At 47.4% G+C, this 22,284-nt stretch overlaps 4 protein-coding genes across 5 annotated transcripts in view; 3 read left to right on the top strand and 1 right to left on the bottom strand.

Moving 5' to 3' along the window:
- Positions 1-2,174, bottom strand: part of LOC131211535 (alpha-N-acetylgalactosaminidase) — a 52,974-nt gene extending 50,800 nt beyond the window's left edge. The window contains exon 1 of the mRNA XM_058205037.1: positions 1,318-2,174. The gene's annotated coding sequence lies outside the window, so the exon portion shown is untranslated. The remainder of the gene's footprint in view (positions 1-1,317) is intronic.
- Positions 1-11,663, top strand: part of LOC131211534 (6-phosphofructo-2-kinase/fructose-2,6-bisphosphatase-like) — a 69,116-nt gene extending 57,453 nt beyond the window's left edge. For both annotated transcript variants that reach the window (XM_058205036.1, XM_058205035.1), the window contains 7 exons: positions 8,650-8,829; positions 9,473-9,552; positions 9,618-10,001; positions 10,063-10,203; positions 10,270-10,597; positions 10,674-10,801; positions 10,862-11,663. In XM_058205036.1, the coding sequence (XP_058061019.1) occupies positions 8,650-8,829; positions 9,473-9,552; positions 9,618-10,001; positions 10,063-10,203; positions 10,270-10,597; positions 10,674-10,801; positions 10,862-10,957 (1,337 nt within the window). In that variant the 3' untranslated portion in view covers positions 10,958-11,663. The remainder of the gene's footprint in view (positions 1-8,649; positions 8,830-9,472; positions 9,553-9,617; positions 10,002-10,062; positions 10,204-10,269; positions 10,598-10,673; positions 10,802-10,861) is intronic.
- A 2,530-nt stretch (positions 11,664-14,193) lies between these two features.
- Positions 14,194-17,025, top strand: LOC131211538 (glyceraldehyde-3-phosphate dehydrogenase 2). Its single transcript, XM_058205041.1, has 2 exons — positions 14,194-14,328; positions 15,530-17,025. The coding sequence occupies exon 2, from the start codon at positions 15,572-15,574 to the stop codon at positions 16,568-16,570; it is 999 nt and encodes a 332-aa protein (XP_058061024.1). The 5' UTR covers positions 14,194-14,328; positions 15,530-15,571; the 3' UTR covers positions 16,571-17,025.
- A 2,242-nt stretch (positions 17,026-19,267) lies between these two features.
- On the top strand, positions 19,268-22,084 carry LOC131207741 (probable RNA helicase armi). Its single transcript, XM_058200366.1, has 2 exons — positions 19,268-19,309; positions 19,397-22,084. The coding sequence occupies exons 1-2, from the start codon at positions 19,268-19,270 to the stop codon at positions 22,082-22,084; spliced, it is 2,730 nt and encodes a 909-aa protein (XP_058056349.1).
- The last annotated feature ends 200 nt before the right edge of the window (positions 22,085-22,284 follow it).

Raw genomic sequence — 22,284 nt, 5'->3', positions numbered from 1 at the left:
ATCCTCGCGGGCCTTCAGAACACGGCAGGCAGTATGGATGCCTTTTCGCGATGTTTTCGCCCTAACCGCCCGACATTGACTCCGGCGGCGCTACACCAATGCTTCACCTTTCGCAGATACCCGTATACCGATAGGCGGTCACCAGAAAAAAACTCGTTCACCGTTCTCTGAAACATGTTTCGTATTCTGGTCGGGGTGCGGTGGCGTGTGTGTTATGTCCAGTCCAGTCCGTTGCCCAATGTGATAGGCATAGGCGCCGGTCGGCCCGCTCAGGGTCAGCAGAAATGCATCGAAATGGCCCCACAACAACTTGTGCTTTCCAATTATGGGCCGCAGAACCGAAGGCTCTAGACACTAGAACCGGCTGAGCGAAATGAAGGTCAGGTGCGCGCGCGATGATGAAAGTCCGCCCCGGAACGTAGGGGAAGTGGGATGAAGTTTAATTGCTCCTTCGGGAACCCTCTCAGGTCTACGAACAATCGTCGGTTCTAGAACACGCGTCACGCTTGAGAACAACCCACAACGGTTTCAGACCTGAAGAAATGTGCCATTTCATTCTGGCGAGCCAACTTCCTCCTTCTCCGGAACGGCTTTAGGCTCGTAAGCGGATCGTCCAAAGAAAAAGCTTCACTTGCGCACCACGAGTGATCGTAATAATAAAAGAAATGAAATTGTGAAAAACAGGTTTTCATCGACGGCGCGCAGCCCAGTCCGTTGACGTAACGTCGTCTCGATCGTCGATTCGGACCCGTTATGCAGACCGCACCGTCTGGCACAAGAACCCACAAAGTCACCACCATACCTAGTGCCAGCTGCTGCGTCGCGCATCGCTTTGAAGCGATCTTTCCTCGTGCGCGCGGCACGCGGACCACTTGATCACGTGGAGGTGTGTTCCGAGAACCTCCCGAGCCCACCGAGAGCGAAGAACTCGTGAGCTCGAACTCCCAACGCTTTGTGGGTCGTCGAAGGCAAAGCAGCCAGTCTCCAGTCTCCCATATCTGCCCAGTGGCAGTGGAAACATTTCCAGCATTCCTGCAGCACTCCGGGTCAAGAAGGGATGGGTCTGCGAAGGCGTCAAGAGCCGGTGCGATCACAAATTTTCTCCAAGTTCGAACGAAGGAGAAAGAACTGAGGCTGAGAGCGATGATATCGGGAGTTCACAAGTTGATTGAACTTTATGGAGAAGTCCTTTTGGTCTGGGTTCAGCGAAAGGAAAGATCTCTACATCCGATTCGACAACGAATTACTGACAGTCACTACTGAAAGACATAATGCAAAATACTACAACCCAGATGTCCGCTTGTAAAAACTACAAACCTTTCTTGTCCCGAACACAGGAACTGGCAGGGTGTTGGCAGGTTAAGCGTTTCTTGCGTCCTGCACTCGCTGCGTGGCCTCCGGTGCTTCCCGGTGGTTGGCCAGAAAGTCGGAACTTTGGCGGAAATAAAACGGGTTTTTTCGCCGCTAGTTTATTGCCAGCACACCCGTCACCTACGGTTTTCTTTTCGGACCCGTTTTGCTCCCCGATCTCGATCTCGGGCTCGAAGGGGCTTTTCCACTGCCGAGCCGATTTTGCTTTCCGCCCCGCGAGTGTTCCTTCCCACCGGTACTGGGCTAGCTGTCCCCAAAGAGGGGCGTTCACTTTAATAGTGAAGTACGCAATTTACCAATATCTGCTGACCGGCTCACCGGAAGCTGCTGCTGCTGCGGGTCGTCACAGCAGTGATAAGAGGGCCGCTCTCTCGAACGGACTCACAACGCGAACTCACGAACACACGATAAGGAAGACACACTCTCACTACGATAATCGGCGCCCTGAACCACTCTGAAAGATAGGTCACGACGGTCACCAGCGATCGTCCAGAATAACGGCGGTTCTCTGGCTGATATGTTTATTTTCTTTTCTCGTATCTTCTTTCGTTTCGCTTCGTCGTATCTCTTTCCGCTGTCAAACGGGCACCGTTTCTATTTATCTCTTCGTATGCTAATTCGACGTAGCACAGGACATCGAACCGATCGCGTGGCGTGCGCGGTGTTTTTACAGCCCGACGGCGGCGGCACAAGGGAGCAACATAAAACCGTCTTTGGCCTTTTCTGGTTGGGGAACTGAAGACACGCGGTTTTGTCTTGGGCACAATTCGTCTAACTAGCCACCAAATCCACTACTTTGAGCTGCAAACTGGAAACCCGACCGTCGCGAGCGAATGCCAAAGTCGAACTCAAAACACAAAACGCGGTCGCGATCGCGCGTCGATTGCGATCACCGCGTCCGCGGGCGGGCAGTGGGGCGTGCAACGTTGCGACCGGTTCACTATGGGTGGGGAAAAGGTGGTCATAAACCAACTTTGAAGAGTGAGGTATTTAGTTATAGGATCAATCCGAATTTTCAGCCTCTCATTTATCTGTCAAAGTCGAAAGAGTGATAAAAATGGCTCTTTAAAAAAACTTTTATCAGTTACTTTAACGCAATCGTTAGCACAGTTCCGCAACGGTTATGTACCTATATTATACATAATTAGAAAATGGATTCTTTTTCTAATGGATTCTTCTTTGATACGAAAATATCAAATATTCATGTTTGGCATTGCTTTCGGTAGTTTTAAGCTATTTCCAGCAAGTTTCGTACCCCGCCCGATCAGGCGCGTGTCCGCTAGGTTTATTTTAAGAAAACACTTCCTGGTGCATAAGGAGGCGCCTGGTCTCTACTAGGTTGTTCATTAAGTTTTGTCAGTTTTTTATGGCTTGAAATACACTTTATTATTATTATTTGATACACTTTTTCCAAGACTGCAATTTATAAATTCCATCCCTGGAGTGACAAACTGGAACGCCGTCACAATGCGCTTCTGTTATGACATTATCATTTGATGGAAAACGATTTTTACGCCTGATTTTTTTCAATCTGAAAACAAATGGAAGTCGATAGGGACCAAATCTGTTGAATACTGTGGATACTCCACCGTAAGCGTCGATACTAAATGGCCTGTAAAAAAATTTAAGTATCCGATTGGAATGAAACTTCACTTACGTTCATATGAAGAGTGTACCAATACAACAACAAAAAATTAACCTCGTAGAACCAACCTCTGTTATCGAAACTATGAACTTATTGGACACCCCAGTATCTAGGCTAATTCTATCGTATCGTAGAGCAAACTAAACTGGGTGTAGTTCAGGCAATGGGGCTGGCGGATATATTGGGTTGTAGGAAGAATCTAAGGACTTTCTTCAACGTTTTTGTTGTCTTTGCATGTGTTTTGATTAAATTCAACTTTTTTTGTGTAATAACCTATGTATTGTATTGTATTATTATTCTCACACAAACTTGAATTAATTTTTTAGTGTGAAAAGACGCAACCGCAAGTTGGAAGGTAAAACGTTCGGTTCGCTCATAGCTAAATTATTTATGTTAGGAAAATATACACAAAATGCTCACCCCTTTCAGTAGGTTTATGACCGTCTTTTCCCACAGTGCATCGCATCGGGGAATGTAGCAAAACAATCGCAATCCGACATACCGTGTAGTGCGACATTCGGCTTGTGTCCCGAGTGGTAGAATGTAACAAATCCCCTTACTGAACCGGCGCTGATGATCACCGGAATGACAACTGGCCAAGCTTGTCTTGCCAGCAATCGTTCGGAGCATTTTTCAGTTTTCACAATGCACATTGAAATTAGCCGTGTGCCCTCAACAACACAGAAAACAGCCACATTAAGATGCTCGCATTATTGACTCCTTACTTCCATCGGCGGTGTCATCATCATCATCATCGTGTTGCGACAGTAAGCGGCGGCGGCGGCCGTGTTGACGGCATTCGTGTTTATTTCACACCACCCACCGTCGGCGTCCAGCAATTTGGATTGTTCTGGCCTCCTTAGGGGCAAGGTCACGCCAAATTATCGCCAGCGCCAGCATACGCATCTTATGTCGGAGGAGGAGTGCGCCAATGTCGGTGCCGCCGACTTTCATTAAAACAATTAAATCACTACTGCACCAATAAAAACGAGCCGCGCGCTACGATGGATTGGGAGACCGTTGGGCAATCGGTTGGCTGGTTTCGCGAAGAAGGAGATCGACAGAAATTGGTACAAAAATGGCGAGTTTATTGCATTCGGTTCGGTTTTTTTTTTTGCGCGAAACTTCCACTTCGGAGCAATTTGATCCTTTTAGCACCTGGTCGGAGAACGCTGATTTCCGTTGCCCGTAAACGCCGTTTTTCAGCACAGTATGTGAGATGTGGTAGCACTATGATGGGAACATCGTTGACCTCGTTTGCCAAGAAAGTCACCTTTGCTTTAAATAATATCTTTAATAATTTCTGGACCCAATCACCATTCGCATGTCCTTGGGGAGGCAATTTCCGAAACTCGAAGCAAGCATTTGCACAAACAAACGTCCTTCGAGCTTCACGAGCTCTTTTTGGTTCGTAAAGCTCTTTTTATGGGTCATCTTAGCATTACGATCGCCCCGAGTACAGCGATCGTCCTCGAGCAGAGTTAAATGCATCTCTAACCATCACGACGGTGGTCGAAGATCATTGGCGATCGTTCGCGAGCATAAAAGTTGAGCAAATGACGTGCTATTATCAGGTCGTCTTCGTGCCGTCAGCTCACTTTCAGTGGCTGTGAAAGTGAGCGCATTCCCCCGTTGCTGCGCAAACTACGCACAGCAAACTGATTGGCCCATAATATATTCTTATCTTAACCTACAAACCGGGTCCCCGGGTTTTTACTCTTCCTCGCAGCAAATTATGCCCGCCGTCCATTTGTTGCCCGGACAATCTCGCAGAAGTGATAACTAACGTCCCGAACCGCCCCGTGTGGTCAGTTGAATCGAGTTCAGGATCTTGCAAAGTTCATCGACAAAGAAAGTACAAACCAGTCTTCGAAGACCCGTTGAAAGCTATTTTTATTTCTTTTCCAGCATCACATACGAAGAACTAACGGTTGTTTCCTTGCCGCGTTTTTGTTTGTTCGACAGTCGGGTTTGACGATGCGCAGACATTAAATGGTTCAAATCCGTGTCGAAAAAATGAGTGAAATTTTGAACCTGTTAGTGTCCAAGCCTCTATCTATTGCGGAATGAGGTACTATCATAATCGATTTGCAAAATAATTTTAAATCATGTATCGTAGGGACTGGTCAAGGGCAGCTTCGTGGTTAGCTATTTTTATTTTCTATATCTTTCGGTAAATTTCCTAAGTAAATTAAATTAACGTTCCAGTGCGTTTGAAAAACGAAAAATAATTTTAAAAAGGCGAACTACATCGATCACCAACCAGAACAGTGAAATGGGTTTTTCTCAAGTTTTTATTTTCCAAAGAATTTCAAATAATAAAAACTATTTCTCGCCATTTTTGGTACGTTATCGCTTATCAATGGGACGAGAAACTAACCTCTTTTAAACGCATTTAGCAGCCCATTGCATAAGCCACCCATCTGGGTACGGGCTTGGCACATGCGTTGAGTTGTAGCTGCAACCAAACAAGCTCAGTATGTAGACCCAAACGCCTTTCTCCATGTCTACACCCTATCAGTAGGAAACGATGCTTGCAGACGAAACATATTATCGAACGTTTTTCTCGTGCAGCAGCAGTGTATGTGTATGTGTAATTCACGGCACGGCAATGGATTTTCAATTTATTGGAGAAAAGTCGCTCAACTGTCACACAGGTTTTTTACGTCGCCCATGCACATTGCAACTGCACGCAGGGATCGGAACATGGTCTACAGAGCCTCCGTGTGTCCAACTTTGAATCATCTACAGTAAGGGATAGAAGGATTATGTTTACATTAATTTTATGAAATTGTTTCGAAACGTTAATACTTAAAAAAGAAACCCTAGTCGTTATCATATCATGCACACAACAGGCATAATTTAATTTATTTTCAAATAAAATCAAACCATTAGCCCTCGTATCTGTAACCTGGTCCATCTGTGACAGAAAATCGAAAGCTGTCTTTTCTCGGGCACCCGGGCGGACATTGGCAGGAAACCGGGCGGAATATGGATCGGTGCGTGAATCCCAGTACTTTTCAACCGGCACTTAACTGTATCACGTCAGCTCAGACAACTGTTGCTTCCGACCCGGGGACAAGTTTTCCATTAATAATTTAATTTTCTTTCCATTCGCCAATCAAACGAGTTCGCGAGACATTGCGATCGCGATCGGTGTTCCTTTCGATCTCGTTTTGGGCGCCAGACGGGTCGCGATCGTGTACACGGAACGGACTTGCGCCTCCTGGGCAACGAGAAAGTCTCAGGGATGCGGTAGTTGCGTGTAGCCTGGGAAGGTATCTAACTGGAACCAGATACCTACGTTCATCACTGTAAGGATCATCCATCAGTGAATGTTTAGCAACAACCCGTGTTCTGGAGGTATGGCTCGATCTCGATTACGAATTTACGGCGTCGTTTAGTCTGAAGCATAAGCAAAAACGTTATTCGCTACAACAATTTCACCCACTTGATGAGGCGAGGAAAATTCGCTACTTTGCATCTATTCTTAGCCGGGCGGCAAATACGGTCCGGTGGGGGGTCCGGATCCGGCTGTGAAGATGGAAACGAAGCGGCGACCCATAAATAGAGGTGCGTTGTAAACACCGTGACCCATGAACAATGGGTCTGGTGAGCTCATCTCAAAACATCCCCTTGGAGGGGGGACTTCGGAACATATCGGCATGCGACATGCCGATATGTTGACGCGCTGACGTTATGCGCGCTGACCTCTCCTGTTCTCCATCGAGAGTTTAGCGAGACAGTCTGTCTGGCCGGTGTCCAGTGGCACGCGAAACATCCAATCCTGGCACGCACGCACACACCAACCCGGACACGTACCCGGACACGTACCCGGACGACCGATTAGCAACCCGAGCTAACGGGGGGAATAAATATTGCAAAATACAACGCAAGGAGGCATGTTGCCGGCATACTGGAATCCAATATCCAATCCGTCGGGAAAAAGGTCCTGTGACTTTCTCTGAATATTTTACAGAATATTGACCGCTTTTGATGGTCAAGTCCTCTTTTTAGTAAGCGTTTCGAACGATCCTCAACTGCGGTGTTTATCTTTCAAAAGACTGAGCGCGTGTCCTGCAACTGCAACGAAGCAAAGGCGTTGAACGAAACGGAACCAACGGAAAGACGACAATGATTGTTGTGTCCCGTTTCTACGTTTTATTTATTTCGTATCAAAAGGTGTGTAGTGGTAACAATTGTTGATAAGATACTACATACAGCTTATTCTTATTTTTAATCAATCTAAACATCTTGATAGTATTACAAACAGTACTTGTTACTCGTACTCGAAGGGAACCATTCAAATCATGACTACTAAACCTATGGCTGATGGCTGCTTCGGCGATCGTTTTCCTCGCAGCGCCACACCACATTGCGTCATGCCGTCGTTTCTTTGCCCTCGCCGGAGGTCAAAGGTACGATTTTCCAATTTCCAAACAATCGGCCTCGAGGCAATGGTGCGAATACCCTTTCCAAGTCGGGTCGCTTGTGGTTTACTGGTTCCTTCCCGGTTTCGGAAAGAATCAACACACCTTCGAAACGGGGTAGCCTCCGGCCCTGTGATAAGGGGGGCTCTCTCTCTCTCTCTCTAGTCGCGGTCTGTTTTGGGGAGCAGAAGAACCGGCCGATGACCGCGGCGCCGAACGTAGAACGTATACCACCACCGCGAGAGTCTGTGGCCACGCACTTTGCGCTCTGAGAGAGAGTCGGCACGCAACCCAACGCACAGCGCGGACGGACACATGCGCCACGAGCGCTCTCCGAACGCACACCTTTCTGACGGCTGGCGCCCCCCGGTATCGTGGCCTCTCGCTCTCGCTGTGCCCCAAAACGGTACCGGCTGTGGCTGCTGTGGTGGTGGTGGTGTGCCAACGAAACGTCGTCAAGAAAAACGAAAGGGAAACACGTACAGGCGCCTCGCGAGGTCCGAAAAAAAGCACGCAACACACGCGCTCGTCGCCGACGCGCCGTGGAAATTTCACTTTTGTTTTCAGTTTTGTGCATCGCCCCCTGCCCGATGAACACATGAACTGTCCACCGGACGACGACGACTCGACGTTGCTGGCTGCGGCGGCGGCGGCCCCTTCGCGGAACGATGACAGCGGCGGTAACGACGGTGGCCACAATGCTGCAAGTAAATAGAAGACCGGTTTCTCAGTTGTTGTTGTTGTGCTCCCGATTTTGCGTTGTTTCGCACGGAGGGTTACGTGCCCCCCAGGATTCCGTGTGACCAGGATTGCAATTCCGTTCCGGACTGTCTGTGCGCGTCGTGTGTGTACGTGTGTTGTTTTTGGCCACTTCCTTCATTGTCCGTTCCCGTGCCAGACGGCGACAGCACGAAGCGTGTGTATGGGTGGTGATGATAAGAACGGTGGTTATGTTTGTTTTTTTTTTGTGGTAGCTCCTCTTTTCGGAATGCACCGGGTGCGTTTTGGCCTGCGCCAGTGCGGTCGTTTGTTTTGGTTTCTCTGGGACTGGAACCGATCGGTTCCGAGACGAAAAATTACAACTGCAAGGTGTCACAATAGCATCTGTCCGTTTATCACACTTCCAAACTATGAACTTAATCATTTCCATCCAAAACGTACGAGTTTCAGTGATAACTGTTGGTTCCCCCTCTCTATTCACAGGAGCACGAGATGGGACGGCGTCGATGATGGCCGGTAACACAACAACGGCCTGTCCGCAGCAACCCTGTCCGCTGAGGGCTCCGCTCGTGGTAACCGTCGTCGGGTTACCGTGCCGGGGGAAGTCGCTGGCCGCACATAAAGTGGCCCGCCACCTAAGCTGGCGCGGCGAGGGTGCCAAAGGTAAGGCTTGGTTGGTCAGCTAAGGGATGGCCAATTCGATGAAATCATCCCCCTAAATACATCAAAGCACCGCAAACATTTCCTATCGTACGCTCCGTGACATTTGGTCCGATACTGGTTTGGCCTGGATGTGGCCATTCAACATTCGCTTGCCGGTTGAGTAAATTCACCGGAAAATAGTGGCCGGTTGGAAAGCGAGAGCGATGCTCAATGTCACGTCCCAAGGTCAGGCGGCAAGAAATGTTTGTTTACTTGGTTGGTGCGTGAAGTGAGCGCGGATCGGTTCCGAGAAGGGGCCTTGTTATCTGTTTCGCTCTCTTATTAGTAGCAATTCAATTATCTAAGAACGGCTCCCTAATTTGAAGTCTTGATATGATATTTCTGTAATTGTGTCGTTTTGGTTTTACGAAAGCTTTGGCTGGATAAGAGAGGTTTCCTTTCCGCCCGATAAGAGGCACGTGATTTCAAATAATTCGATCATTTTGTACTATCATTTTATTTGTTACGTTATTATATTTCAACGATAATTGATTTGACTAATTGATTAATGACAAAAAAATGGAAATAAGTAATTACCGAAGGGGACAGTTAAATAATACATTGTTTTACGCTTTTAACTTCTACTCTCGTCTCCTCGTTGCAGTGTTTACGGTTGACAAGAATGCCACCAACGACACGCTGTGCGAAATCAGTCTTTTCTTCAAGGAAGGAAATAATGTCGCTGTAAGTTACCTTACCTTAGAATGCCTTTCACCCAAATATGGCTAATGTTTTGCAAAATGTTGCAGATCATCGATGGAATGCATTTAACACGGGCCACCCGCCAAACGGTGGCCTCCTTCTGCTGTGATGCCGTATTTCACCATCTGCTGATCGAGTTCACGTGCAATGACAAGTGTCTTGAGGAGAACATTGCCGATACGGTGCAGTTCTATCGCCAGCATGATCAGACCAACGACTGGGAACAACGTCTTCGCGATAGCAACACCGCCCACACGGCACAGTTCGAACCGTGTAACGCATCCGAGGGCCCCCTGATTACGGTGAACAACTCCGAGGATCCACTGTACCACTCCGTCGCGGCTCGCGGTGTCCGTGGTGCTATTCAGACGGCGATCCTAGGCGTTCTTGCTAGCCCCGTTATTCGCCAGCAGACGTTTTACTTTAGTCGGGTAATGAACTACGCGAGGGAACACACTGAACTGGCCAAATTACCGTCATCCATCTCCACAGCACGGCGAATCCGAGTATAACGTTTTGGGACGAATCGGAGGCGATGCGGATCTGTCACCACGCGGCATGAAGTACGCCGAACGGTTGGCGCGCCAGCTGGGAGGTCCGGGTTCGAGTCCGGATTGTCCGCGACCGAAAGTGGTAAGGCAAACGGTTCTCGGTCAAGTCGATAGAAAATCGGTATTAAAATGTTTCCTTCACCTGCAGATCTGGACGTCCGAGCTGCGCCGCACGGTTCACACTGTCCAGAGTATTCCGGGACCGCGAGCGGCCATCAAAGATCTGAACGAGATCAATGCTGGAATCTGCGAGGGCTTGACGTACGAAGAGATTCAAGAACGCTTCCCGCAGGAGTTTGCCTGGCGTGATCAGGACAAATTCAAATATCGCTACCCGCACGGGGAATCGTATCTCGATTTGCTGCAACGGGTCGACAGCGTGGTGCAGGCGCTGCTCAGCAAGACCGACGTGTTAGTTGTCTCCCATCAGGCCGTCCTGCGCTGCATTATGGCGTACTTTAAGGGTGTCAAGCCGGGTTTGTAACGAAGTGAACGAGGGGAGCCAGGAAGGATGTTAACTGTTTAATCATTACCCCCTTTCCGACCTTGTAGATGATGTGCCGTACATAAATGTGCCGCTCCACACGCTGCTCGTGGTGCGATCGTACGGTTACGATTTTGTTGTCGAAACAGTTCCACTGAAAGTCGAATGTGTCGATACCTATCGCATTCAGCCAAAGGTAGGGTAGACAAACTTTGCCGCAGCAAGAAAGCTAGCTAATATTTCCTATTTTCCCTAGAACTGCTCTACATCGCGCACAACCGCCGATGCCCTAACGACCGTTCCTGCGCACTTCGACGCTCCACTTACGCAACAAATGTCTACGATTAGCTAAAAGCTGCTTCCAGTTCGGCATGGCAGCCAACCAACGACACACCGTAAACGGTTTGATCTTTTCGACATAAGAAACAGCTAGGCCATTACGATTTGCAAGGGTATCGCAATCAATTCGTGCAAATTCGTGCACTATACCTTCAGCAAGGTACATAAACTAGGTTAAGCTGCGAACTCTCTTCCCTTGAAAAAGCCTAAGCACGTCACGCCGGCAGGTTCTACAGTTCTTCCATAGTGTTGTATATATTGCTAGAAATGAAGCAGCAGAGAAAGGCGAGTCAATGCAAAAATGATGTGGAAGTAGGTTTTCCTCTGCCATTTACCAGGAGAGAGATGTGTATGTCGTTATAGGACGGGAGAACGACAGCAGAGTAAATGATTGTATGCATTTTGTGTGAATCTGTTGCGTGTCCCTTTCCAGGCCGACCTTTGGGCTTTCGATTGGCTTCAAGCACAACTTCATTGGACTAGAGTACAAGGTTAGAAATGCAAAGTTTTCGCTAGATGTCCAAACAATTTACGAAGCGTTCAAATTTTAAACTATACACAACGTTCGGTTGTCCCCATAACGAGCGACACAAAAGAAAGAAGCCTTGTGAGACAAGGTTATAAACCGAAGTTCATTCTATCCTGCGTACCTCGTTCTGCGATTGTGGTGCCGGTCACGAATGCAACAATATTACCAGTGTGAAATCACAACCAGTTATGTAGTGAAAATTTATTTTTTACACAAGAAGCTCTTGTTTTAAATGTATAACAAAATACAAAAACAAACACCTTTCTGAGATGCAATGTTAGTGTCTATTCCTTTTTGTACCCTGTTTCTGTTATTCTTTAAATAACACACGAGAAGCGTGTGAGGACCATTGAACTCGAATCTTTCGGCGGTGTTCGGATGCACTTCCAATGATCCGAGAGCGCGTTCAGCGGTGCATTTAAATTAGGAACGAAGTTCCTTTTTTGGATTGCAAAATAAAGAAAAAGTATACAGTTCAGTTCGTTCTAACTTGGTGATTAAACATTGTTTCTAGCAGCAATGCAGAAGAGTGCCGAAGCCGCAAGTATTCGAATCATTGACCCGCGAGTGCGAGTGAACTCACGATAGACTCAAACACAACAATGTCGCTGTTAACTGAGTTTATTGGGATTCCCTGGTCCTGATTCCTAAAACAATATGAGGAAATGGATTGAGCGGAAATCAAATGAAATGGTTGTCCTTCGTGAAGAATAGTAGGGAGCACTTCTCGCGTCACAGTATACTCTAGCATCGAGTTGTGACGTCATATGGTCAGCACGTGTGGTCTATTATTTTGCGTTCTGACCCTTTGACCATTTTTCGTAAGGGGTACTGGGTGCGCCGTATAGGCCATCGGCGAAAAACATCGATCCAATCCGACGGAAACTTGCGCATCGTGTTTACGTACTCCTCCCGTCCCGGGTCATACAGGAAGGTCATTCCTTGCGGACACCTAATCTACGTAGAAAGTGAATGAGCGAAAGAAATAGAGAGTGCGTTTGTGTCTGTGACCAAGTTACATAGAGTTTTGGCTTCCACTGAAGGTCACATCCAGAGGAGAGTCATCTTCGGTTCCCGGTTGACGACATGCAACGAAAACGAAAGTCATCTGGCCGTAAGCCACACGACGACGGTGAGAGTGTTCGATTATCGGAAGCAACTGCTCTGAACCCGGGACGTGCCCCCTTTTGAGGGTCCTGGAAGGGGATCCAGTGGCGCTGACGTGTACGATTAGCTGCTTATCGCGCTCGAGCTTCGGCTGATTGTCGGCAAACATGCTGAGGCTGATAGTAGCCGAAAGAACTTTCCGTTCTAAGTTTCGTGCAGTTGTTGACGAAATTCGTATCCGCTTTCGTTTCAAACGCACGCCCTTGGTCAATGTCAAACGCATGAGGCGGCAACGGAAGTGAAGAAACAACCCACCACAACCACCACGACGGGAATGCGATAGATTTTTTCTTCGCCCAAAGCAAGAACAGCTTTCCCTCGTGACTCGGTTGAAAGTGAATTTTCTTCGCCAATTTTCCTTTCCGATTTCTCCTGTTCTGGTGGCGGAAAAGTCACCACTACCAACGTAAGGCAGGGGAGAAAATCAGATTGTTTTCCCCTTCTGGGTGTGCCAGCTGGTGGGGTTTGTTGCCAAGAGAAGCAAGCTTCGATTGCCAAAGCATTATTTCTTAGATTGCGAAAGTTATTTGCAATCCGCTAATAAATTATGTCATCTTTCGCATGAAACTTTAGCATTCATTTAACCGTTATCCCACCTGCCGATGAGCCACAGCGAAGGTCGCGGGGTGCGCTTGTTTCAAGGACAAACGGTAGTACCGGAACAAAAGCACAAAGCCCAAGAACAAAAAACCTAATCAAACCCCGCTGCAGGTGAACTTTGATGACCCCAAACAACGACCGCTTGCCAACTCGTAGTCTCGTAGCAGTTGCCAGAAAATGCTCGTGCCGGGCGAGCTGCTTCGATGCTTTTCCGATCATGATCATGAATCTTTGGATCCTGGGATCGGGGAAAATGATGGAAAACTCAGTTTCACCGTGTTGGTGACAGATTTCGCCGGTCGTGTTGATATTGGTGCGTAAACCCGTAAACCCGTAAACGGCGGAGAAGCTGCACTAAGGGGAAAAGGAGATCATAAGTCAATTTTAAAAACTGAGGGTTTTATACATATTTTCGTCAAATAAATAAGTTATCTATGAGAAATGCGAATGTTTACTCTTCCAATCATCTGTCAAAGTCAAAAGAGTGATAAAAATGGCTCTGTCAAATCAACTTTTATCAGCTACTTTAACGATGATGCATAAGGAGGCGCCTGGTTCTAAGTAGTCTATGAAATGGCCTTTATGCCTTTTCTATTATTTAGATAAAGTAAGTGTTATCAGCGATCACGGATCAATCGACACGTTCATTCGGGCAATGCATAGCAGCGACCTTAAAATTAGTCCGATTTCATTGGGTTGTCGTGCAATGCAGATTGCATAGCTTAGGCGTAAAAACTGAAAATAACGAAAAAAGGTTTTTCATCATACGTGTATTACACATAAACAGTTGTATTTAATCAAAACACTACGAAAACAAAAACGGGGAAAAAGGTGCCGATTCTTCCTAAAAGAAATTTGTCCGCCTTTACGATGCAAAGTCCCCACTGTGAGCTGGTGGCCGATAACCGAGTGAGTGTGTACGTGCCGTGCCGGCATGCGCAATAACCGGCTTCGATTGCCTCACTACGCCAATCGCACCAGGTGGCCCCTGCGAGCATTTAAGCATTTAAGCATTTTACCATTTTCTCACTCAGTTTTGTGTAGCCGACGTGTGCCGACGTATCCCGGGAAAACCAGCAGCCTACGCGGTGAGTAGCGGTTTGCGGGGACAGTTCTTGGTGCTGCGGGGCTTCGCCCTCTCGTAGTCCAATAAGATCGATTTTTGTAAACCCAGCACTGGTGTGAAAAAGGAAGACAGGATGTTAGGTGATGGAAGTCTCCATTTCGTGGAGAAAGCGAAGGCCCCCCAGTTCTTTTCTCTTACCCGTTCGTACCCGGCATTCTTCTCCTCGGATGGATGACATGATGGGCGAAAACTATTTTTTGGTCGTTCGGTCCAAAATTCGTACAGCATCCAGTAGACTCTGTGAGCAAGAATGGTGACCCTTTTTTAGGTTGTAGGAAGAGTTCGTTCCCCCTTGAACAAAATTGGATGTTTGGAGAATCGTGCCTTAGAATAGGCCTAATCAATTTTTCACAATCACCTAATGTTCTATCGCGGTGCAGTTGCATTACACAACTACAAATTGACGGGGGGTTCACTATGCAAGCAGAGTAGGCGCTTTTGGGTCGTGTTGCTATCGCCTACTTATCGGTTAACGATTTATGCACCAGCACCGAGCCGGGAAGCAGATTAGGTGAAAAGAAAGAAAAAGTGATTTGTAGTCTGCCCGCCGCCGTCAACCGGCCTGCTGCAGTTTGCGAGAACCTTTTTTCCATTTGACCGCTATTCGCCCTTGCGAACACGGGGACGGTCGTCGCACGATGTTGCGTCGTCGCGTCATGATGTCAGCGTGTAGTGGTGCGCGAAAACATCGCGGGTGCGCGAGTGTGCGAGCACCAAACGCGCCTACTGTGTTTTGCCTTCATTTGCCGGTTTGGGCGTGTGCGTGTTTATGACCACAGACTGGAAGACCGTCGAAAGTCATCTCGACCAAGAACAGAATTTTCGTGAGCTTCAATTCATTGTTCTGGCTGATGTAATAGAGCCACCGCTTTCAATGGATAATGCTTTCATCTCAATTACGAGTCCCTTCGAAACGCAAGAGCCGTGAGTCCACCGGCACACCACACTCGCGCGACTATTTTTAAATCACATCTCCTGGCGCGATCAATGGTCGCTGATTCTCTCTCGGTATTAGGTAACAGTGATTCTCCTAAAAGAATGGACTTTCGTTCGGGTCATAGGTTCCGCCTGGCATGTGATAAGAGCGATCAGACTCCAGACCCCTTGGTGCCTGGAGTTATATGGCGTGATTCGTTCCTACTAATTCGTTCTTCCGTTTGCAGTTTTCTGTCGTTCGCTTGTGAAGCATCAACTTACCAGCAATAATGTCGAAGATCGGAATTAACGGATTCGGCCGCATCGGTCGCCTGGTCCTGCGTGCCGCCCTCGCCAAGGGCGCTCAGGTGGTGGCCGTGAACGATCCGTTCATCGGTGTCGACTACATGGTGTATCTGTTCAAGTACGACTCGACCCACGGTCGCTTCAAGGGCGAAGTGAAGTCCGAGAACGGTATGCTGGTGGTGAACGGTCAGAAGATCGCTGTCTTCCAGGAGCGCGACCCGAAGACCATCCCGTGGGGCAAGGCTGGCGCGGAGTACGTCGTTGAGTCGACCGGTGTCTTCACCACGATCGAGAAGGCATCCGCCCATCTGGAGGGTGGCGCCAAGAAGGTCATTATCTCGGCCCCGTCGGCCGACGCCCCAATGTTCGTCGTTGGCGTCAATCTCGACGCTTACCAACCGTCGATGAAGGTCGTGTCGAATGCATCCTGCACCACCAACTGTCTGGCACCACTGGCCAAGGTTATCAACGATAACTTCGGCATCCTGGAGGGTCTGATGACCACGGTGCACGCAACCACCGCCACCCAGAAGACCGTCGATGGACCGTCCGGAAAGCTGTGGCGTGATGGTCGCGGTGCGGCTCAAAACATCATCCCAGCGGCCACCGGTGCGGCCAAGGCCGTCGGCAAAGTCATCCCGGCCCTGAACGGCAAGCTTACCGGAATGGCGTTCCGCGTGCCAACGCCCAACGTTTCCGTCGTTGATCTTACCGTTCGTCTGGCCAAACCGGCCTCGTACGATGTCATCAAGGAGAAGGTGAAGGAGGCCGCCAACGGACCGATGAAGGGCATCCTGGACTACACCGACGAGGAGGTCGTTTCGACTGATTTCGTCGGCGACACCCACTCGTCGATCTTTGACGCCAAGGCTGGCATCCAGCTGAGCGACACCTTCGTCAAGCTGATCTCCTGGTACGACAACGAGTACGGCTACTCCAACCGCGTCGTCGATCTGATCAAGTACATGCAGACGAAGGATTAAATTCCTACGCCCTCTGCCTCCAATATCACCCACGCCCACCCTTTACCTCCTACTACAAGACGTGCATGTGCATGGGTGCGAGCGGTGCGGCCATCAGCAGCCATGCATAAATTATTACTCTCGGTGCTCGCTAGGAAGAGCCACATCGTTAAACGTATTTGTCGCATGTAACCGAAAACAATACACACCTACAAACACCACACACAAAACCGTGAACTGTACGGACACTACGCGCCGGGCAGAGCCGCCGATCCTCATGCTCTCCCCGGGTGGGAGGATCAGGATACAGCATATGGTCGTTGCCCAACGCGCTAACGCGTCGTACAGTACACAGTTACGCACACACAAACATACACGGACTCATGCAGAAATCCAAACGTTCTGTTTAGTTGGTAAGGTTTAATGATGTATGAAACAATAAATTTAACTGCTAAAATGTTACTAGAACAAACCAATACGAGTGTCGATCGGCTGGACTCCATGATGTTTTGCGTTTTGCTGGTTTTCGTGCCCTATTAAAACTTCGAAAAAATGCGTACCATGTGGCGTATAACTAACTGCCATATAGGCTTTGATAGTCTATGATGAGAAACGAAAAATATTTCTGATAATGACTTACGCTTCAGTATTCGTGTATTCAGGGGAGTTTCCTAAAACAGCTACACATAAAGATAAACCGCTTTATGGAAGGATGAGTTGTTTTGCGTACAAACTATCGAGATTACGAAACATAGAAATGGACAGTAAGTTTTGTTGTTCGTCGTTGCTAAATGTTCATCAATTGGCTCAATCAATTATATAAGTTATAGCATCAAAACTGGCTGGCTCTGGGGAAAAGGTGCTTTGTCGACTTCAAAGTTTGAATTTCAATTATATTTCGTTATGCTATGACCAATCTTAAGTTTTAGCTTTCGGAGTTGCATAGATTCCGAGAAAGGATCTGACAAACTAAAAAGACTGACAAAAAAGGCTCTTCTGAGCTAATTTTTAATAACTACTTTAAAGCAATCGTTTACGTGTTCTTCGAACGATAATGTAGCTTTCTTCTATATCTTTAGAAAGCTAAAAGATTCTTCTTGAAAATGCCTTTAATGTGAGCCTTCCTTTGCCTTTAATGTGAAATATATTGAACACTACAAAATCATCTTTGTTTAACATCTTTGGCAGTGCAGCAAAGGAATGGTTCGCGTTGCTTCGCCTCAACTAGGCATTAAAATAAAAACTTTTTTAATTTTAAATGATTTGCAGCCGGTTTCAAGTGCCTGTTTTTGCCTATTCTTTGAAAGCTTTGGTTATTTTAAGACGACACTTCAACAGAAAACCCAAAATGACTGTGTCTAGCGCCATACGCTAAGAACTTTGCCGCTTGTTTGTTTCTAACGGGAATGTTCGTTATGTTTTGAAATTTGAAAATGACAACGTGTTAACCGACAATGCGGGCGCTTAAGTCGATCTTCGCCATTTTTCATTTTCAGTGTGACAATCGTACGGAACGGATGTGCGTCAGTGAGTGCGCATAGAAAAGCTCAGTTCCAGCGGGATTCGCCATCAAAGTCAGTTTGCAGAATAACCACATATTGGCCATTCTTGTCCAGCAATAATTATCTGTTGCCAGATATTAACATTTAGAAGACGAGTTACTGTATGAAGCGTGGAAGTCATTTGCATTCCCTCAAATTGAGTAAGTCAATCAGCCAGCTGGAGCGAAGAGTGTAAAGCGAACTACTAAAAAGTCTCCACATCGCTTTCAGGATCGCTAAGTATCAAAATTCGATACATCGATAGCATCGCATTGATTGCTGATACACTTGGTAAGTGTTCTAGTCAAGGAAAAGCTAATTACAACGACGGGACTTTCGGGTTTCGGCTTAGCTAAGGTGGCGTCGGATCTGCTTGTGTTAAGTGGAACACGGTCCGGACCTGCATGTGAGGCGTGGGTTTGCCAATTTGGTTTCAACGCATTTGTTGGAGGATTCCTACGAGAGCCCTTACCTATGTGTTTCGCGGCAATAGGATCGTATATCTGTTTTCAGTTCTGCGTTCTTGTGGTATAACCTCAAACTGGTTGCTGCCGTAAGCTGGTGCTTTAGGGCGGCTGGAGGCTCGATGCTCAACCGCCATCTTGTTTTCAGCGCTTACTTCTTTGCCGTTATTGCTCTTGGCGATTGCGTCCATTGTTGCCGGCATAGCCAACGCTGTGATAATTTTGTCGAAATGAAAATATTCGTAATCTCTCTCTCTCTCTCTTCAAGAAAATACCTTTTTTGCTTCAACAATCAATTGTCGAATCAATCAATTTACTTTGCCAAGGATTAAACAAGTATATTTAGTTACTTTAAGTTTATGGAAAAGCGCAAAAGCGTCTACATTTTTTTTCATAAATTACATAAACCTCGTTTGTTGGGCCATTTTGTTTTGTTCCGCAAGTCATCGTTCCTGCGTTAGTTCCTTTGCAAAAAAGGAACTAATACGTTTCGATCCACAAGTTCCTGGCAGCCTATTAGCTCTACCCCTTCATTCGAAGTGTTTTATGCGACCGTTCGCCGTTCGCCGTTCTATGCGACCTATGTTTGAAAGTAATGTTGTAATGTCCTCCAAAAAGAAGGTTTTTTTTCATTTTACAGTGAATCTACTACAATTTACAGTTGCCAAAGAGTTGCCCTATTGACGGACCTATAAAAACTCTCGTCGTACACGATGGTGGTAGACGAGAAGAACGAAAAAACCACCGCCCCAAAGGTCAGTACAACATTGTTATAACAGAATCTAGTTTTCAACGACACACTACTGATCTGGCTTTCTTTTCCGATAACATGCCTTCGATAGAGCGAAACAAGTAAGGCATATACGAATGGTAAACCTACTTACGGTCAAAAGTACTACAATCGTTCCGAACGCCACGAACGCCACGAAACAGGACATGTTATCAGCAAGGACCGCGACACAATCACGGTAAAAACCAACGTAAACGGTGTAATTATTCTCGAACGCGACCAAACACACATTACGTTCGCCCCGGAACTCGGTGACTACGTAACCCTCTTTTGCGGCCTACCAGGCAGTGCTTTGGACGATCGGAAAGGCCATGTGTTAAACATCAGAGCAGTCAAGCCCTTGCGCATGATGTCAGGCATCGGCAAAGTGATGGTAGGTTCCGGGAATATTGGTGAAATTGACGACGACGAATTGAAAGACGAATTGTACTACAATGCTTCGTTGGTCGCAAACTTTAACCCAAAAGATGGCGACATTGTGCAGTATCAGGCCGTCGAAAACGGATATGTTTCACGCCGTTGCATTAGCGTGAAACTTGCTGTGCCATCCGTTCAATGCAAAAACGGAAAAACGGCAAGTGCTCAAAAGAAGATTCCAAGCGAACTCTTGAAGTGCAAGCCGGCCGCTTTGAATAGTCAGCGCAAGAATGCCTTCTTCGCTCCCACAATGTTGAAAACTATTGCCACCATAGCCATTCCCGAGTATGATGTGCCTAGTGAACTGTTTAAGCTGGTTAGTGATACGAAAGATGTCTTAGTCATCAAGAATTGTCTCTATGCACCACCATATAGCTTGAAAGATCAACTGACGCCTGCAAATTATTATCAACAGTTCCACACGTTCCTCTATCTCGAAGAGATTCAGGAACAAATCGAGTTTACCGGAAGCAAGTATAACCGGGAGAATGCTAAGTTTGCATGCCACAAAGAGTTTCTGACTTTGTCTCTGGCAGGTCTGCACAAGTCAGGGAACTCGTTGCCCGTCGGGACCATGGCGTACGCGAATCGAACCGGCTATAAAGACACTGCTTTTCAAGGCTCTATAAAAAAAATAGAGCAGGACAAGGTGTACCTTTTATTCGATCGCAAATTTCATGACAACTATAAAGGGGAAACTTATCAAGTTCGTTTTGTTTTGGATGAAGGGATGAAAGAGGTGTTCCGTAGGCAGCATCATGCACTGGAAAAGATAGTCCAGGTGATGGGTCCCGGTTACTTGTTCCCACAGCGTATCAAATTTAACGAACCGAAGCTGGATGTGCATCTGAACGAGCGAGAAGAGTTGGTGTTAAAACTCGGATATGGTAAGAGGATCCTTCCATGGTGCAACGCAAAACTGAACGTGTACCAGAAGGCGGCCATCGCGAACGTGCTACGTGCCGAAGCTCGCCCTTTTCCGTACATTATCGTTGGACCGCCCGGAACGGGTAAGACGATCACAATAATTGAGCTTATCAGTCAGCTAGTGATCAACATACCGGACTGCAGGCTTATTGTCGCCACGCCTTCAAACAGTGCTGCATATCTTATTACGGATCGCCTTGTCCGAACTGGTTTGCTACCGCCAGGAGAGCTCATACGCCTCGTCAGCAACAGTCAGGTAACCCAGAGACGAATTCCTCCTAACCTCACCGACTACTGCGCCACAGTTAGTATCAGATATTTGAAAAAGAAGGCTGGAAAGAAGATAACCATCACCCAGAGAGAATTGCAGGAGGCGGAGTTCGTTGGTTATAATCGGGTAACGATCAGCACCTGCTGCTCCATCGGTACGCTGTTAAAGCTAAAATTTCCCTCAAACCACTTCACGCACATTATCATCGACGAGGCTGGAATGTGCCTAGAGCCGGAATCGCTCATCCCGATCTGTTTGAGCAATCGCACCTATGGCACAGTGGTACTGGTTGGCGATCCCCAGCAGCTCGGAGCGGTCACCACGAATCGCTATGCGACGCCTCTACACTTGAAAACATCGCTTCTCGAACGCTTACTCGAGTCCATACCTATGTACGCTGAAGATAAACTTCGCTTCCCCGAGACGGGTGGTTATGATTCGCGGTTGGTCAGCATGTTGCGCATCAACTATCGCTCAATTCCCTCAGTGTTGTCCCTGTACAACGAGCTATTCTACGGTGGCAAGCTGATCCCCTTCCTCTCGGAGCACAATGAATCGCAATTGAAGCTTCTGAGCATCCTGCATCTTCACCTGGACGTGAAACGTGGAACACCCGACTGCGGCGTCTTTTTCCACGCTGTCGATGGACTCAATAGTCGGTCAGATGGTAGCACCTCGTGGTACAATCTTGAAGAAGCGAAAACCGTATGCTGGCTGGTACTGAAACTGCTAGTAAAGGGCTATAAACCGCAAGATATCGGCGTCATTACGCCGTACAAGTTGCAGATACATCATATCCAGCGCAGGTTTCAGCTAGTCCAGTTGGACGACGCACCTGAAGTCGGCACTGTGGAACTGTTTCAGGGTCAAGAGCGTAACGTTATGATAATGTCGACAGTTCGCTCACCTTCGTCCTGGAGTGTACAGAACAAGCAGCAGGCACTAGGCTTCGTGGCGGACGAAAAGCGAATCAACGTGGCTATTTCACGTGCCAAGGTCGCTTTGATTATTGTCGGCAATCCGAAGCTGCTGTCCCTTGACCCGATTTGGAAGCAGATCATCGACCGTGCCATAAAAAACGAAACCTACACCGGAAGTGCGTTCGGTGCCACGGCAACGCTCTAAGATGAAAGATGATTCACGTGAAGATCGGTAAGAACGGTACCAATAATTTGAAACATTCCTGACCTCGCTGTGAAGACTTGCGTTTGAATAATTTTTCCTCTGAAATGTGAAATAAAACGTGGTTGGTTGGATTAATCATTTGTCTTTTACTGTATTGCATTGTGTGATTTGAAGATGCAGGGCGTATGCAGGAAAATGTG

This window comes from Anopheles bellator, chromosome 2, assembly GCF_943735745.2.
Source record: "Anopheles bellator chromosome 2, idAnoBellAS_SP24_06.2, whole genome shotgun sequence".
Taxonomy (NCBI): domain Eukaryota; kingdom Metazoa; phylum Arthropoda; class Insecta; order Diptera; family Culicidae; genus Anopheles; species Anopheles bellator.
Note: the sequence above shows the minus strand (reverse complement) of the source record. Positions and strands in the feature narration are given on the sequence as shown.